The sequence below is a fragment of the Mastigoproctus giganteus genome, chromosome 4, assembly GCF_048544385.1.
Source record: "Mastigoproctus giganteus isolate SK-2022 chromosome 4, ASM4854438v1, whole genome shotgun sequence".
Classification (NCBI taxonomy): Eukaryota; Metazoa; Arthropoda; class Arachnida; order Uropygi; family Thelyphonidae; genus Mastigoproctus; species Mastigoproctus giganteus.
In genome coordinates this window covers 204,423,214-204,439,946 of record NC_143578.1, presented here as the reverse complement: position 1 = coordinate 204,439,946, position 16,733 = coordinate 204,423,214, and the positions used below count along the sequence as shown (strand labels likewise).

General features: G+C 36.9%; 1 protein-coding gene across 1 annotated transcript in view; it reads right to left on the bottom strand.

The window, feature by feature from the left end:
• Positions 1-16,733, bottom strand: part of Pbp95 (proximal sequence element A Pbp95) — a 542,864-nt gene that overhangs the window by 504,916 nt on the left and 21,215 nt on the right. Inside the window, exon 2 of the mRNA XM_090372002.1 lies at positions 5,567-5,601. Within this exon, the coding sequence (XP_090228128.1) occupies positions 5,567-5,601 (35 nt within the window). The remainder of the gene's footprint in view (positions 1-5,566; positions 5,602-16,733) is intronic.

Below are 16,733 nucleotides of genomic sequence, written 5' to 3'. Positions count from 1 at the left end.
AGAATGGTACCCAAGAGGGGCTAGAAGAAAACCTGGAAGACAAAGGCGGAGATGGATAGATGAAATTCATGAGTTTTTGAGTAGTAAATGGATGGCCAGTGCTCAAAACAGAAGGAACTGGAAAGTTGCTGGAGAGGCCTTCATCCTGCAGTGGATTGAAAATGGCTGATGATGATGATGATCCCACACTCCACTTTAAAATCTCTTTCTTTATCCAAACCTTGGTTTTCCAATATATGTGCTAAGGCCGTTCAGGAGAAGAATGTTGCATATCGTAATTGACTTGTTTCCTATTCTTCAGTTTCGTTTTCTGTCCAAAAAATGAAAATCAGTCCAAACTAGATTTTGAACAGGCTAAGAGTAGAAAACTTATTTCTGCCCTAATGGCAGCCGAGCATTCTGGTCTCTTTCCAAAGCTATGGCAGCAACTTTTGCCCTCTCTGCTCCCACCTCTGTCAAAACCAGATGGTTCTGTTGTCACTTCAGCCAAGGATAAAGCTAACCTGCTAGCATCCCATTTTTCTTCCAACTCATGTATTAATGATCTTGGTAAAACACCTCCCACCATTCCCAACATCCTCCATTCAATGTCTCCTGTGGTCTTCTGCCATAAGGATGTCAGAAGAATTTTGACAAATGTTGAGGCTAAGAAAGCTCCAGGTCCTAATGGTATTTCTCCACTTGTTCACAAAACCTGTACTCCTGAACTTACTCCTATTCTTTGCCACATTTTTTCACTTTCTTATTCCAAAGGTGTTTTTCCTTCCTTGCAATTACTTCTACTCTTGCTAAAGTAATGGAGAAATCAATTAATCGCCAACTCTTAAACTACCTAGAAACCTTCTGTCTGATCAACGATCACCAGTATGGATTCTGTCAGTGTCGATCCACTGGTGATATTCTCGCTTATGTTACCCATTTAATGTACAAATCCAATGGAAAAGTTCGGTGAAACACAAGCTCTTGACATCTCAAAGACTTTCGATCATGTTTGGCATAAAGGTCTTCTAAACATGATTCCATCTTATGGTTTGCCAACTGTTTTTTGTAATTGGTTATCCAGTTTTCTCTCTGATCGCTCACTGAGGGTGATGGTAGATGGCTCTCTGTCTTCTAACTTCTCCACTAATACTGGTGTCCCCAAAGATTTAGTTCTTTCCCCCACTCTTTTCTTCTTGTATTATTATTATTATTATTAGCCATATGGTGCAAGGAAGCTTGAAGCTTTTGCTGCACCAGCCAAAAAAAAAAAAAAAAAAATTCTAAGTTACCCTGAGAGAGAGAGAGAGAGAGAGAGAGAGAGAGAGAGAGAGAGAGAGAGAGAGAGAGAGAGAGAGAGAGAGAGCAAACAAGAGTAAGAAGGGAATCACCAAGGAAAGAGAAGAATGATGATATCCAGCTCAGGACCCTGGGTGTGCCAAGCCCATACTCACCAGATGTGAGTCCCTGGGTATAATTAATGACCTTCTTGCATTGACTGGCAATCCTATCCATAGTTTTGCCAGTGATGGCACATTGCATTCCACTTTCCATTTTGAGAAACCTTGTCCTGCTCAATCAGCTTCAACTTCTTGAATATCCGCTACCAATTCCTTAAATGCCGATCTCCAGGTAATTCACCAGTGGGGCAAAGACAACTTAGCTGATTTCATTCCTTCTAAAACTGTCTTGTCTTATATCTCGCAAAAAAGGATTCTTCTGCTCCTATGCTTATCTTTGGTGACACTCCTATTTCTAGGCAAGTTGATATATCTCTTTTGGGGATTACCCTGACTTATAGTCTCTCTTGGCACAAGCACATTACAAATACTGCTTCCTCAGCATCTAAAAAACTTGGTTTTCTCTTTCGCTCTCAGCGTTACTTTTCTTCCAAACAGCTGTGCACTCTGTACAAATCGCAAATCTGCCCTACCATGGAATATTGTTCCCACGTCTGGGGCAGTGTCCCCAAAACCTCTCTCAGGCTTCTAAATTCCATTCAGAAGAAGGCAGTTAGGTTAATTAATGACTCGTCTTTAACAGAGTCTCCATTCGCTGTCTCATAGACATACTGTTTCTGCTGCATGCCTTTTCTACAGATACTTCCATGGACACTGTTCTTCTGAATTGGCTTCTATAATTCCCGCTCTCTCTTTCAAAACAGTCCGAACATGTGCCGCCACCAGCCAACATCCATTTACCGTCCAACTTCAAACTCACAGAACCAACTTTTCATCTTCCTCATTTATTTATTCAACTGCCATTTTCTGGAACAACCTTCCTTCATATGTCTTTCCTGAAAATTAGTCTACAGAAGTTCAAGTCTAATGTCAACAAATATCTTCTCTCGTCTTCTGAACCTCCAACCCAAGCACGGTACTAAGTACTATAGGTTCTAATACCTCTTGTGTTTGGGGTTTCATAAAAAAAAAAAAGGTGGAATTTGGCTGGGCTGAGATTTTTTCTTCAAAGTAGAGAAATTAATATTTTTAAGTTCTGCTTTAACTTAACCAGTCTGCTTACAAAACACCTACACATAGACTAAGTCCATGAGCTGTTGAAGCTTGGGGACACATCTCTATCTCTTCATCCTCCTCTTTATTTACCATCTTCAAATCATTCTTATAAGTTAATCTAATGATAGTAAATAAAGAGGATGAAGAGACAGAAATGCATCCTCAAACCTACTCTCAACAACAGCTAATGACCTTAGTCTACATATGGGGTGTGGTAAGCAGGCTGTTCATTGAGAGCACTTGAGGAACATAAAAATAGTATCTTCCCTACTTCAAATGAAGAAATCTCAGCCCAGCCAAACTCCACTTACCCATGGCATCTTAAAATTATCTAAAGAAAATAAGCTAGTGGATAAAGTTCAGGCTTCAATTTACAGTGATTGTCCACAATTGAAGAAGGAACTGTAACCTTTAGTGAAGCTGCTGATGTTCGAGAATTTGTACTTGGAAACGATATCCACAAGGAATTTCAAAATCAAACATTCTTATAAGTTGCATCAGTGGCTAACTTTCAGTTTCCTCCAAAAGGCTCTATTGTAATAAGCTTTGTTACAACCAAATAAGTTCCGCCTGAATGCAGAATGTAAAAAATATTATTACATAATACTTTATAAATTTGTGAATATAATGTACAAGGTATAAGGTAAAATAATTCATAAAAATAAAACAATACACCTGAAACATTCAAAATCAGATGTTAAAATAGCAGATCAATACTTGAACTAATTACACATAGTGTAAATCTGTTTTAAATCGGATTTTATAATATATTAAGAGTTCAATAAAAGGCACCCACAAACTTTAATCCTGATGTTATTTAATACTGATATCAATATACGTAATATTGATGTTAATGTTACAAATAAATAACCCAGATGATTTACGTTATTTATATGTGGCTGAACTACACTTTGAAATCCATTAATTGTATCAAAATTTGTCCATTCGATTGCAGTCAGTTCTGATATAACACGCATTTTAGCAATGCGAGTTTGCTCCAATGTGACTGATATATTAGGAAACAATCTATTTAACATTGGATAGATTGTTTCCTAATAACCACAGATAGCTCTTCAAGAGAAAACTTTGAAAGTAGTGAAAAAAGGCATCATTTCATCTTTATCTCACATTGTGATTCATCCCACCCACAAGGCCAACAAGCCTAGAAACAGTGCAGTCTGGATGGTGGTACCCACCACCATCCAGACTGCACTGTTTCTCGTGAAGGATCGTGAAGGAAGGATGGTAACTCGGGAAGGATGATTACAATGTGAGATACAGATGAAATTATGCCTTTTTCACTACTTTCGTTATTTTCTCTTTAAGAGCTATCTGTGGTGTATTTACACTGATATTAAATAGATAATTTCAAGCTCCTATGATATTATGCCTAGTTGCATTTAGTTTTTGATTATAGTATTAGGGAACAATGCAAGTATAACGCGATTTTCGTGTTGGCTCATGTATGATTTCGTCTGCGAGTAACAGCATATGAATGCAAAACCAGGCACTAAGCTGAACGTAGCAACTTGTGCAGCAACATATACAAGTTTAAGAAGTTTAAAAAATGTCAAACGTCAAATGTGTAAGAGCTATATTTCCCATTTTGGTCGGAGACATGCTGTTGTCATTCACTGTATTCACAAGATAATGTGATATTGTAGGCCAACTCATGTTTGCAGGAGCTCACATTTTTCTGTTCAAACAGAAATTTCATGAGGCATGATAGAGTGAGCAGAGGAGCCTATTTTTGGAGGTCACTACCATAAAACAATAAAAACAATTTGCAGTTTCCAGTTTATTGGGCTTTTCAGTTAGTGCAATCTAATTATAAATGGGTAGTAAACTCTATCTTACTGCATTTGCGATAATACTAATAGCTGGAATTCTATGGGTTTTTACGTTATTATGGTGAAATGAGTTTCCCCTTCCATGAAATCTTCAATCATATAAAAAACATAATTAAATTTTCAGAATCCTCTCTTCATTCCTATTTTTTAAGCTTCATAAACTTGTCTCATTTCTGCAATTTGTGCGTCCCATGTTCGTCATTATTGATTGCATATCTTTTTTAATAATTTAAATTTTACAATCCAAAAAAAAAGAAAATGTCAGTGAACAGAAATATCAATCAAGCAAACCTCATATCTTGTCAAGGTAAAGTACTATATTTATGTAATATTTACTTATTTATTAGAAATTTAAGATGTTTAAACCTATGTTATTAGGTTTCTAACTTTTTTTAGTGTTTTACTTACCAGACTCAACTTTTTTTTTTGGAGTGCTCTACCCCTATCCCTATTTTTCCCATAAGCCCTGTTGTTTTTAATGTGTGGAATACCATAACATGGAGATTTTTAGGAACACAGGTACCATGTTATAACAGAACTGACTGTATAGTGGATTGCAAAATTCTTCAAATTTGTATTCATGTGTTTAACATGTTGTCCAGTAATTTTAACTTAAACACGGTTATTTTCTCTGTTCATGAGTACAGGAAAAGGGTTTATAAGACAAAGGAAAAACTCATCTGTATCAATGCTAAAATAATGTGCTCAAGCTACTTTTTAATAAGGTGGATGAAAATCAACCAATTAATGTTTTCCATGTAGTGCATATTATAAAAAAATCCTCTGTATAATAACAATGCTTGAATTTTTCGCACATGCAAATGCCTTGCTTGTTTGTTGTTTGGTTTTTAGGAGCATTAGCAACTAAGGCCATGTTGCTGCAGTGGTCATTCCCTGACCTTTCCGCATCCTCCGTATTTGGTGGTGATGGGCTCGAACCCCGGTCTAATCAAGAAGTGTGTGCTATGCACTGCTGCTCCTTCCCACCTGGCTACGGAGGCGCCACAAATGCCTTGCCATAACAATCATATCCCAAAACTGGAACTTTCCAAGGATCATTTCTGACCTAAATTAAAACCAATGCTTTCACAGAGCACTATTTCCACAGTTACTTCTATGTAATGCAATATCCATGAAAGCAACAATAACAATTTTTTGTACACAAAAACGGGAACATAAACACAAACAAAAGTATCTTTTTTAATTAATAAATGCACAAACCTGAAGATTTCGCATATATCGCTGTGAAATTCCATCTGAAAAATTTTTAAAATATAAAAATGAATCAATCTGCTATACACTCAAAGTTCTATTTATCTATTATTTAATTAAATTAATGGCGAAGGTAAAGAAAGCCAACACGAGAACCAGGGGAAACTTTTAGCGGTCAAACATGTTTCCCAGTACCACAGCTTCTCCCTGCATTCTCGGTAAACAGATGGTGTGTGTTATCAGTAGTGGCAGTAGAAGTTGATAATGATGTATTGATCAGTTTTTTCTCATTATTAAAAGCAGATCAATGGAGTTCATGAGTGTAATGCCTTCGCGGCTGAAATTTACTTATGGGTACACCCTCCAGACTGCCCCAGTCTTAGGGTGTTTATTCCCCCTTCCTGCTGTTTTAACCCAATGAGAAAACGACTTCTACTGCAACTACCAATAACACACACAGTAGAAGTTGTTTTCATATCGGGTTAACACAGCGGGAAGGGGGATAAACACCCTAAGACTGAGGCAGTCTGGAGGGTGTACCCATAAGTAAATTTCAGCCCACTCATGAACTCCAATAATCCGCTTTTAATAATAAGAAAAAACTAATCAATACATCGTTATCGACTTCTACTGCCATTACTGATAACCGCACCATTTGTTTACTGAGAATGCAGGGAGAAGCTGTGGTACTGGGAAACATGTTTGACTGCTAAAAAGTTTCCAGACGTTTCCCATGCTTCTTTACCTTAGCCAAATTAATTATTTATTTTATTTAATAAATACAGTTAAAAATTTAAGCAAGTCCAAAGTTACTTACGTAACTTTGGACTTGCTTAAAAAAGTTACGCAAAGTCCAAAAAAAGTTACGCAAGTCCAAAAGTTACGCAAAAAAGTTACGCAAAAAAAGTTACGCAAAAAAGTTACGCAAAAAAGTTACGCAAAAAAAGTTACGCAAAAAAAGTTACGCAAGTCCAAAGTTACTTACGTAACTTTGGACTTGCGTAACTTTTTTTGGTAAAATGGTAAGGATACTAACTTTCTGTATAATTTTTAAGAGTGAAGTCGAATGAACGAACAATAACTATTTATTTTCTAAGTTTTTATTTTCGTTCCCACACAAACTATGTTGGATAATAACCTGCAGCATAACTAGAATCTAGGTAAATAACTAGAGTTAACATTTCACTTTTTTGCTTTAAAAATATTGAAGAAATATTCGACATGTGTTTGAGACAGGTGAACTACATCGAAGCACTTCAGAGAAACCCCACAATGTTCAAGCCACAAGGACTGTGTCCCATTGGCTATTTCTTTGGAGAATTACACTCTAGCCCTTCGTCTCTACATCCTTTCCTTCCTTTATTTCTGGATTGTAGTAGTTCAGTTTTCTTTTAGAGCAAAGTGCAAGCTTTTGTTTGCATTTTGTATGTAATATTTGTTACCCTCAGGTTAGTATGGTAAAGTAGAAATTCACATTGTTGTACCATTTTCAACAATTTCGTGTCAAACTATTATTGTGTAGTGCACCCTTCTCACACATGTCGTAAGTGTGACAGCATCTCTTGTAACTTAACCCTGTGAAGTTCTTTAAAGAAAATTTCATTTTGACCATTATCTTGGTGCCACCTGAGAGAATAGTTACAGTGGTACTAGTAAATCTACCAAGAAAAGGAAATCAACCGATTTGGATCAGAAAATTAAAATAATAAGGATGTATGAAAATAATCAAACATCAATGAGTATTGCATGTACTTTAGATTTGTCAGTAACAACAATGAACACAATAAAAAGAACAAAGACAGAATAAGTGAAGCGGTGAAGGAATCGAAGACAATGAAGTCAACTATAATAACCAAGGCTAGAACAGGACTACTGAGTGAGATGAAAAAGTTATTTATTTATGTGATGGAAGACCAGATCCAAAAACATGCCTTAAGCCTATATATGATGCATACAAATTTAACACATGACACAGAAGGCTATGATAGCTACAAGTTCATCTGTAACCAAGTTACAAAGGAGGTTAGGCAGGCGAAGGCAAATTACAAGAAATCCTTGGCAAAAGATGCTAATAAAAACAGCAAGGATTTCTTTACTATATAAACTCTAAAAGGAAGGGGATGAATCTGATTGGTTCACTTGACATCGATGGTTCGACTGTGGATGATCCTGCTCAGATAGCAAACAAACTGAATGAGTATTTTGCATCTACATTCACACGTGAGGAATTATTAAGGTTCGAAAATGGCAGAAGGTTATCAAATTGTAGCAGGATACTTAATGATTTTGTAATAACTGAGAGCAAAGTGGAAGAGAAACTGTTGAAGTTAAACGTAAGAAAAGCACCTGGGGGGGATGGGATCTATCCAGTTATATAAAGGAGGCGGCAAAGCAACTAAGCAAACCCTTGGCCATAATTATGAGAGCATCCTTGGACTCAGGGGAGGTTCCCACGGACTGGAGATGTGCAAATGTATCCCCAATTCACAAAGGGTGATCGAAGGGTGACACGGGTAATTACAGACCAGTTAGTTTAACTTCTGTTCCGGGTAAAATAAAGGAGTCGCTGGTTAAAGATGCATTGCAGGATCATCTAGACAAGACTGCAGCAATAATTCAGAAACAGCATGGGTTTGTTAAGGGAAAGTCTTGTCTGACAAATTTGATAGGATATTATGATGTGGTTACAAAGGAACTGGATGCAAAAAAAAATTTTCATATCATATATTTGGATTTCAGGAAAGCTTTTGACACTGTTGCGCATGGAAGACTATTGTACAAATTGGAGCAGAATGGTATTAAGGGTAAGTTGCTACAATGGATAAAAGGATGGTTAAGTGGGAAAAGACAGAGGGTGGTAATCAATGGGTGCTGCTCTTCTTGGACTAACGTTATTAGTGGAGTCCCACAGGGTTCGGTGTTGGGTCCACTGTTGTTTTGTATATTTATCAATGATATTGATGAAGGTATATCAGGCTTAGTGTCGAAGTTTGCAGATGATACAAAGGTTGGCAGGGTTGTTAATGACAGTAATGGCAGTGTGCTACTGCAACAGGATCTAGATAATTTGGGCAGATGGGCTAAGAAGTGGCAACTGAAGTTTAACCTTGACAAATGCAAAGTACTGCATTTGGGTAGAAGTAACCCCAGAGAAACGTACCAACTGTGTGGTACTACACTTAAGGTGGTAGAAAATGAAAAAGACCTGGGAGTAATTGTGCAGGCAGATATGAAGTTTTCTAAGCAATGCGGACAGGCTGCCAGGGCAGGTCATGGGGTTTTGTCAATGATATATAGGAATTTTGCTAGAAGGGAAAAGAAGGTGATTATCCCTCTGTATAAGGCAATGGTCAGGCCACGCCTTGAGTATTACGTACAGGTCTGGAGGCCTCATTTTAGGAAGGATGTAGATTTACTTGAGCGTGTACAGAGAAGGGCAACAAGATTGGTGAGGGGAATGAAGGGATCCTCTTATCAAGAGAGGCTTAAGTTCTGCAAATTGCAGTGGCTGGAGACTAGGCACCTGCGCGGTGATCTGATTGAGGTGTATAAGGCCTTGAATGGGTTCAGCACGCTGAATTCTGATGGGATCCTTCCACTTGTTCAGATTACGAACCTAAGGGGGCATAAATTCAAATTAAGAAAAGACAGATGAAGATTAGATGTGCGGAAATTTGCCTTTGGCCAGCAGGTGGTTAATTGTTGGAACAAACTTCCATCTGTCGTTGTGGAAGTTGACAGGTTGAATAAATTTAAGGAGGAACTGGACAGGCATTTGGAGGGAATGGTGTAATTTTTTTTTTTTTTTTTTTTTGGCTGATGCTGCATAAGCTCGTACATTTGCTTTCTTGCATCACATGCCACTACTACTATTACTATTACTACTATAAGCCTCCACCCCATCAAAGCAAGGGTATGTGCCATTTTTGAGGATCTTAAGAAAAGCGATGATACTGAAACCACCCTTGTTGAAAGTCATGGTTGGTTTGAGAGGTTCTCTTAAGAGAAGCGGATATCATAACGTTGCAATAAGTGTAGTGTCAAATGCAGATGGTATTATCAAGTGCAAATTAGATGAGATTATAAGAAGTGGTGGTTATTTGCCGCAACAAATATTTAATGTGGATGAGGTTATCCTTTCTTGTAAAAAAATGCAGACAATATTTTCTGAGGATGTAAATGCAACACAGCAAGGGAAGATGGATCTGCAGCAAATTGGGAAGATGTTTAACATCCATTAGCATTAGCAAGGGCACATGATGCAAGAAAGCAAGCTTATATAGCATCAATCAAAAAAAAAACACCCCCCTTCTCATTTTACCCATCCACTCACTCCAAATGTTTGTCTAGTTCTGCCTTGAATCTGTTTAGCTATCAACTTTTACAACGACAGATGGAAGTTTATTCCAGCAATCAATCACCCACTGGCTAAAGGCAAACTTCTGCACATCTATCCTACAACTGTCTTTCCTCAATTTGAATTTATGCCCTTTCAGGCAATTATTTTGAGCAAGAGGAAGAATCCCATCAGCACTGAACATTTCTTGATGGAATATGTAACATTTCAAGAGGCTGGAATGATGTGACAACTTGTGTGAGCAGAGTTTGGAAAAAACTGCTAAAACATTCCAAGCATAACAACGAAGTTCTCAACAAAGATAAGCTGATGTCTTCTGTAACCAAAGAAATTGCAAACTAAGCCCAGGAGTTGCAGCTGTCCTGGAGGATGAGGATGTTGACAATCTTGTGGATGAAAGAGGTGAAGATTTAACAACAGAAAACCTAGCCCAGTTGAATGTGCAAAGAGTTGGATTTGGCAAATCCAACTCTGTACATTCAACCGTGTTGTTGAATGTGCAAAGAAGCAGTTCAAATTAAAGGAAATGACAGAAGTGTTTTCTAAAATTCACAAAGGTCTCTCTATGTTTGATGAAATGGATGAAAACACCAAAAGTTTCTTGAAAATAGAAAGAAAAGTTCCAAGATTGCTTATCGGCTTATTGCAAAATTTATGAAGAGGAAAAAAAGTATACAAAACAAATTAGCATTAGTAGAGGCACATGATGCAAGAAAGCATCAGCCAAAAAGAAAAAAGAAAAAAAAAAACCTTCCCATTTCACCTATCCATTCACTCCAGCACTTTGCCCACTTCTTCCTTGAATTTATTTAAGCTATCAACTTCCACAACGACAGATGGAAGTTTGTTCCAACAATCAACTACTCGCTGGCTAAAGGCAAATTTCTGCACATCTATTTGACAACTGTCTTTCCTCAATTTCAATTTATGCCCCCTCAGATTTGTAATCTGAGCAAGAGGAAGAATCGTAGCATTGAGCTTGTTCAATCCATTCAAGGACTTAGACACCTCAATCAGATCACCTCGCAGGTGCCTAATCTCAAGGCCGACCGGGCTAGCCGAGTGGGTAAAGTACCTACCCGGCAACCCAAAGGTCGCGGGTTCGATTCCCGCCTCGGGCTTGGATCAAAGTACTGCAAAAACCTTGGGAGGTGCAATATGGCCACAGAAGCCGATGCGCCAACAACTACCAAATCAAATCAAAACTTAATCTCAAGGTGCTGAAATTTGCACAACTTAAGCCTTTCTTCGTAAGAGCAACCCTTTGTTAACATTAAAGTCTTGTTCCACTTCTCTGTACTCATTCTAGCAACTCTACATCCTTCCTAAAATGAGGCTTCCAGATCTGTACACAGCACTCAAGGTGTGGCCTGACCATTGCCTTATAGAAGGGGATAATCACCTCCTTATCTGGGCCAGCAAAATTCCTGTATATCATCAAGACCCCGTGACCTATTCTGGAGCCTATCTGCACTGCTCAGAAAACTTCATATCTGACTGCACAATTATCCCCAGGTCTTTTTTTGCTTTCCACTTCCCTGAGTGTAGTACCACACAGTTGGTACATTTCTCTGTGGTTACTGCTACCCATATGCAGTACTTTGCGTTCCTCCTGAACTGGATACCATCATTCTTCTCTTTCTTGGTGATTCCCTTCTACCTACCTACCTACCTACTTACCTACCTACCTACCTACCTACCCCTCCCTCTCTCTCTCTCTCTCTCTCTCTCTCTCTCTCTCTCTCTCTCTCTCTCTCGGGGTAATTCAGAATTTTTTTTTGGCTGGTGCAGCATAAGCCTGAGGCTTATGCTGCACCATATGGCTAATAATAATAATAATAATAATAATAAAACAGTAGGCCCAACAACGAACCCTGGGGGCAAACCACTAATAACATTGGTCCACAAAGAGAGTTGTCCATTGATTACCACTCTGTCTTCTCCCACTCAACCTCATCCTTTTATCCATTGTAGCAACTTGTCCTTAATGCTATACTGCTCCAATCTGTAGAGTAGTCTTCCATGTGCAACAGAATCAAAAACTTTCCTGAAATCCAAGTATATATCAAAATTTTTTTTGACATTCAGTTCCTTTGTGACCACATCATAGTATCCAATCAAATTGGTCAGACAAGACTTTCCCTTAACAAACCCAAGCTATGTCTGAGCTGTTATGTTATGTTATTTGGTTTTTAGGAGCATTAGCAATTAAGGCCATATTGCTCCGGGATATGCGGTGGTCATTCCCTGACCTTTCCGCATCCTCCGTATTTGGTGGTGACAGGCTCGAACTCTGGTCTAATCAAGAAGCGTGTGCTATGCACTGCTGCTCCTTCCCACCTGGCTACGGAGGCGCCTATGTCTGAGCTATAACTACAGTCTTGTCTAGATCAGTGTTTCTCAACCTTTTTTTAATTATCGGCCCCTAAAGAGCTTTTTTAGACAATATTTTTCCTAACTGCCCCCCTGAAATTTTAAACAAGAAAATACTACATACTTACTCTTTTTATTCAATGGGATCTCTGAGCCCGATGCTTCTTAGCTAAAAGTTCAATGTTCGGCATGATATTCATAAATTTAATTCTAATGTCTCCTCTTGAACATATATAAATTCTGTTTCTTTCCTTTTTTTAATATTTTATTTACTGAACTAAAACCACTTACAACCATATAAGATGTTGGAAAACAAAGAAGTGCTTAGATATTTCAGATAAAGATAAGAATGATGAAGAAGTTTAGTTGGTTTTGATCCCCACAACTCAGCCATTCCACTTTTTCGAATTTATATTTGCATTATTCATTACATTTTAATTCAATGAGTTCTTTTTGAATTCCTCACTAGCAGATCCGGTATCACATCCAATTGGATCTTACATCCATGGGTTCACTTCAAAAGAAAATAAATCTGAAAATCAATTTTTCATTCCACCTTTTAAAGAACACAAATGACCTGAATAATTCTTAAGATCATTCTCGGTGAGGGATTCATTGATTTCAGCTACCTCTTGCATACCATGAAATTGTTTTCTAATTAAATTGCTTTCAAATAGTTCCAGTATTTCAGTGAAGGCTTTTAATATGCATTTGCAGTCTACAAACATAATTAATTTCCCCTGAAGTTGAAGTGATACTTCATTAAATTTTCGAAAAATCCAAGCCATATAGTATATGTTGTTTTTGTGTTTGCTGATCTCCTTTGCTAAATCTGTGTCCTCCTTCACTTTCCAAAAAAAAACTAATTATCGTATCAAAAATGGTTTTACAAATCTTGTTAGACAGTTTCCTTTACAAAACCATCTGATTTCTGTATATAAAAGAAGCCTCACGTACCATTCTTCAACACAAAATTTTCTGAAAAGACTATCATATTTGCTGTGACTTTATTTTATTGATGGTTTTAAAAAATATACTGAAAGATTGATAAAGAACTGGACTAATATTTTTTGCAACCAGATGATGTCAGGGCACAATGTATATTTCAAGAACTGTGGGACATATTTCCTTTAGGTGGGCTATAAAACCTTTATGTCTTCCAACTATGGAGTTAGGACCATCAGTTGCACAAGATACCAAATTTTCCAATGGTACTTGTTTTTCATCAAACAATGTTTTTACAGCAGCAAAAATGGATGCTCCAGTACAGTCACTTTCTATAGATTTTACAAACAACCTCTCTTCTTCCAATTTACAATCATCATCAAAATGATAAACGTATGTCATTAGAAGGGTGTTATTTTCAGTAACTATTGATTCATCAATCTGAATAGAAAATTTCTCGTTTTTAGTTTGTCAATTAGCTGCTCTTCAATGTTAACTGACATCTCATTGATTTGCCTTCGAAAATTGAATCGTTGCTCAATGGCAATACTTTTAAAATACTGGAAGGATTTTGATGAATCTGTTGAAATTACAGTCTCTAATGTGAGTCATATAACAGTCTCAGCAACTGTATGAGCAATATCAGTTTTTGCAATGATTTCGGCAATTTTATAAGATGCAATTATTCCACCATAATTTGTTTGTGTGTGTTCTTAATAAATAAGGAAAATACAATGTCATGTTGTTCAAAATTCTATTTTAAATTTTTAAAATATTCGATATGTTTACCAACTTTATCAGGATGTTTTCCTTTTTAAGTGATCTAAAAGGCCTGATAGTTTCATAGCCTCATTTGAAAAAGAACTATTACACATAAGACATATGGGTGTCTTGAGACGAATAGGCTTTCGATAAAACCATAAGTTAGATATTCATCCAGATACTGTCGACACTTTTTTCTTTTCAGCACTTGACATGATTGCTGATGGGTTGAATAAATATAAAGAATTAAATAATAAAATATAAACCATTTTTATTTAACTCTCAGAGCCCATGTCACTCACAAAAGCACTGTGGATCAAAAATAAACTTCCACAAGGAAACAATCAATCAATACTAAATTGGCTTAAAAAGTAGAAACAATAGACAAACATTTCCTCATCCCATCCATGCCTCATATGAAACAAAAAAAAAAAACAATGAAACAAAAGAATACATAAATAAACCATGCCCACCATGCTGCTGCCAAGGTCGCAGCTGTCGGAAAGGAGCAAATGCCAAAGATTGCAGAGACATTACCTATGAGATCACTTAAGCATTTAATGCCTATAAAAAGCAAAGATGGTTGAATAAATGAATCCCACTATCTTCCTTTTATCAAAATTTCTCACTCACTCCAAATATAATATACCTATATGTTAAAAATCAGTTGTCTCAGGGGAAAAGAAAACCCAATGACAGAAATAAAATATTAAGGAATAAGATTTCATCAGGTAGGGTTGAAATTTGGTGGGCCATGGTTTTTTCGTCCCCCCCCAAACACCAATTTTCGTCCCCTTGGGGGCAATATCGATCCGTTGAGAACCCACGGTCTAGACCACAGTTTCCCAACCAGGGTCCATAGAAGCTTTGAGGGGGTCCACAAGAAAAAAATTGTATTTCGGGGGTCCATAATATGAGCTAAGGGGTTCATAATAAAATATTATAAATAAAATAATTTGTTAAATAAAAATAATAATAACAAAATAAACTAATGTCATAGAAAAGTACAGAAATTCGCAGTTAGAAGATACTCGTATTTTCTGGAACCTTCTTTAGTTGACACAAAAAAAAATTTCTTTCCATAGAAAATTCTCGAAGAAGAAAACATTATTTAAGCACCGAATAATCTAGAAAGAGTCAGTCAGTCAGAGGCAGTCATTTCATTCTATAGTGAGTAATCGGCATCGTCGTGGTGAAATCTATTGTTTATGTTATTGAACGTTATTGTTCTAGTGAACTATATTTCCATTAGTACCTACAAGCATTTCCAACATTAAATATTTGAGGTTAATAATATTATCATTGTTTTCAGATTACCAATGGCTCATGCAAAGAAGAAAACAAGACAATATTTGACTGAATATCTGTCGTATGGTTTTATTGAATCACCAGAGAATATCACAAAACCAATGTGTCTTATATGCATGACAGTGCTATCTAATGACAGCATGAAGCCAAGTAAGCTTTGTCACCATTTGGAGACAAGGCACAGCGAAAAGAAAAATAAATCAGTGGAGTATTTCCTAATAAATGCGAAAACTACGAGACAATTTTCAAGGAAGAAACAAATTGGATCAGATTTTTAGTAAACAAGCAAGCAATAAAGATAGCGGTTTATTAGAATCATATGAAATCAGCAAAATAATAGCAAAATCTGGAAAGCCACATAGCACTGGTGAAACTGTCATCTTGCCTTCGATATCAGTTGTAATGAAATTACCGATAACCTTCCTTTGAGCAATAACACAATATCCAGACACATTGATGAAATGTGTGAAGAAGTAGAAAATCAACTTATTGCTCAATTACGAGTGAAACAGTTTGCAATGCAACTCGATGAATCAATTTTGATGGGCAATGAAGCACTTTTATTGGCATATGTAAGATGTATGGATGATAATCAACTCAGAGAGGAAATGCTTTTTGCAAGATTCCTCAAAACAGATACTAAAGGCGAAACAATATTTAAGGAAGCAGAGTCTTATTTTCGAAAATTTAATGGCTTGTGCTACTCATGGCGCTCCTTCCATGGTCGGTAGGTACAGAGGGTTTATTACTCGTTTAAAAAATGCATTGCCAAAAGTATTTTGCATACATTGCGTGATTCACCGCCAACATCTGGTGGCGAAGAGATTGAGTGGACGTCTTCATGTAGTCTTAACTCTTGTAATAAAAGCTGCCAACATCATTAAGGCTAATGCTCTTTAAGATCGTCTCTTTCACAAATTTTGTGATGAAAATGAAGAAGGATTTGACTGTCTTGTACTGCATACAGAGGTGCGATGGTTATCTAAAGGCAGTTGTCTTCGTTGCTTCATCGTCCTTTGGGACAGTATTGTATCATTTATAAACAAAAAGGAGATTGGAAAACAGTTGGTTGCCATGAAAACAGACATATTTTAGTGTGTTTGAAAAACTGAATTCTCTTAATAAACTGCAGCAAGGCCATAATTGTGATTTAATATCTAGCAAAGAAGCCATTAATGCATTCCTAGGAAAACTCAAATTGTACAGTCTTAATATCTCACATAGTGCATTTGACCAGTTTCCAAACCTTGCTTCAGTTAGCAGTGATTTAAAAGATGATGATTGTGTTGTGTATGTTGATCATTTAAAAAAAAATTTATGAAGACATGCAAGTTTGGTTCAAGGACCTACTAGAACTGAACATCCCAGATTGGGTGCTGATTCCATTTGAGGTAAATGTTGCTGATGTTGAAATTGATTTACAAGAGGAAC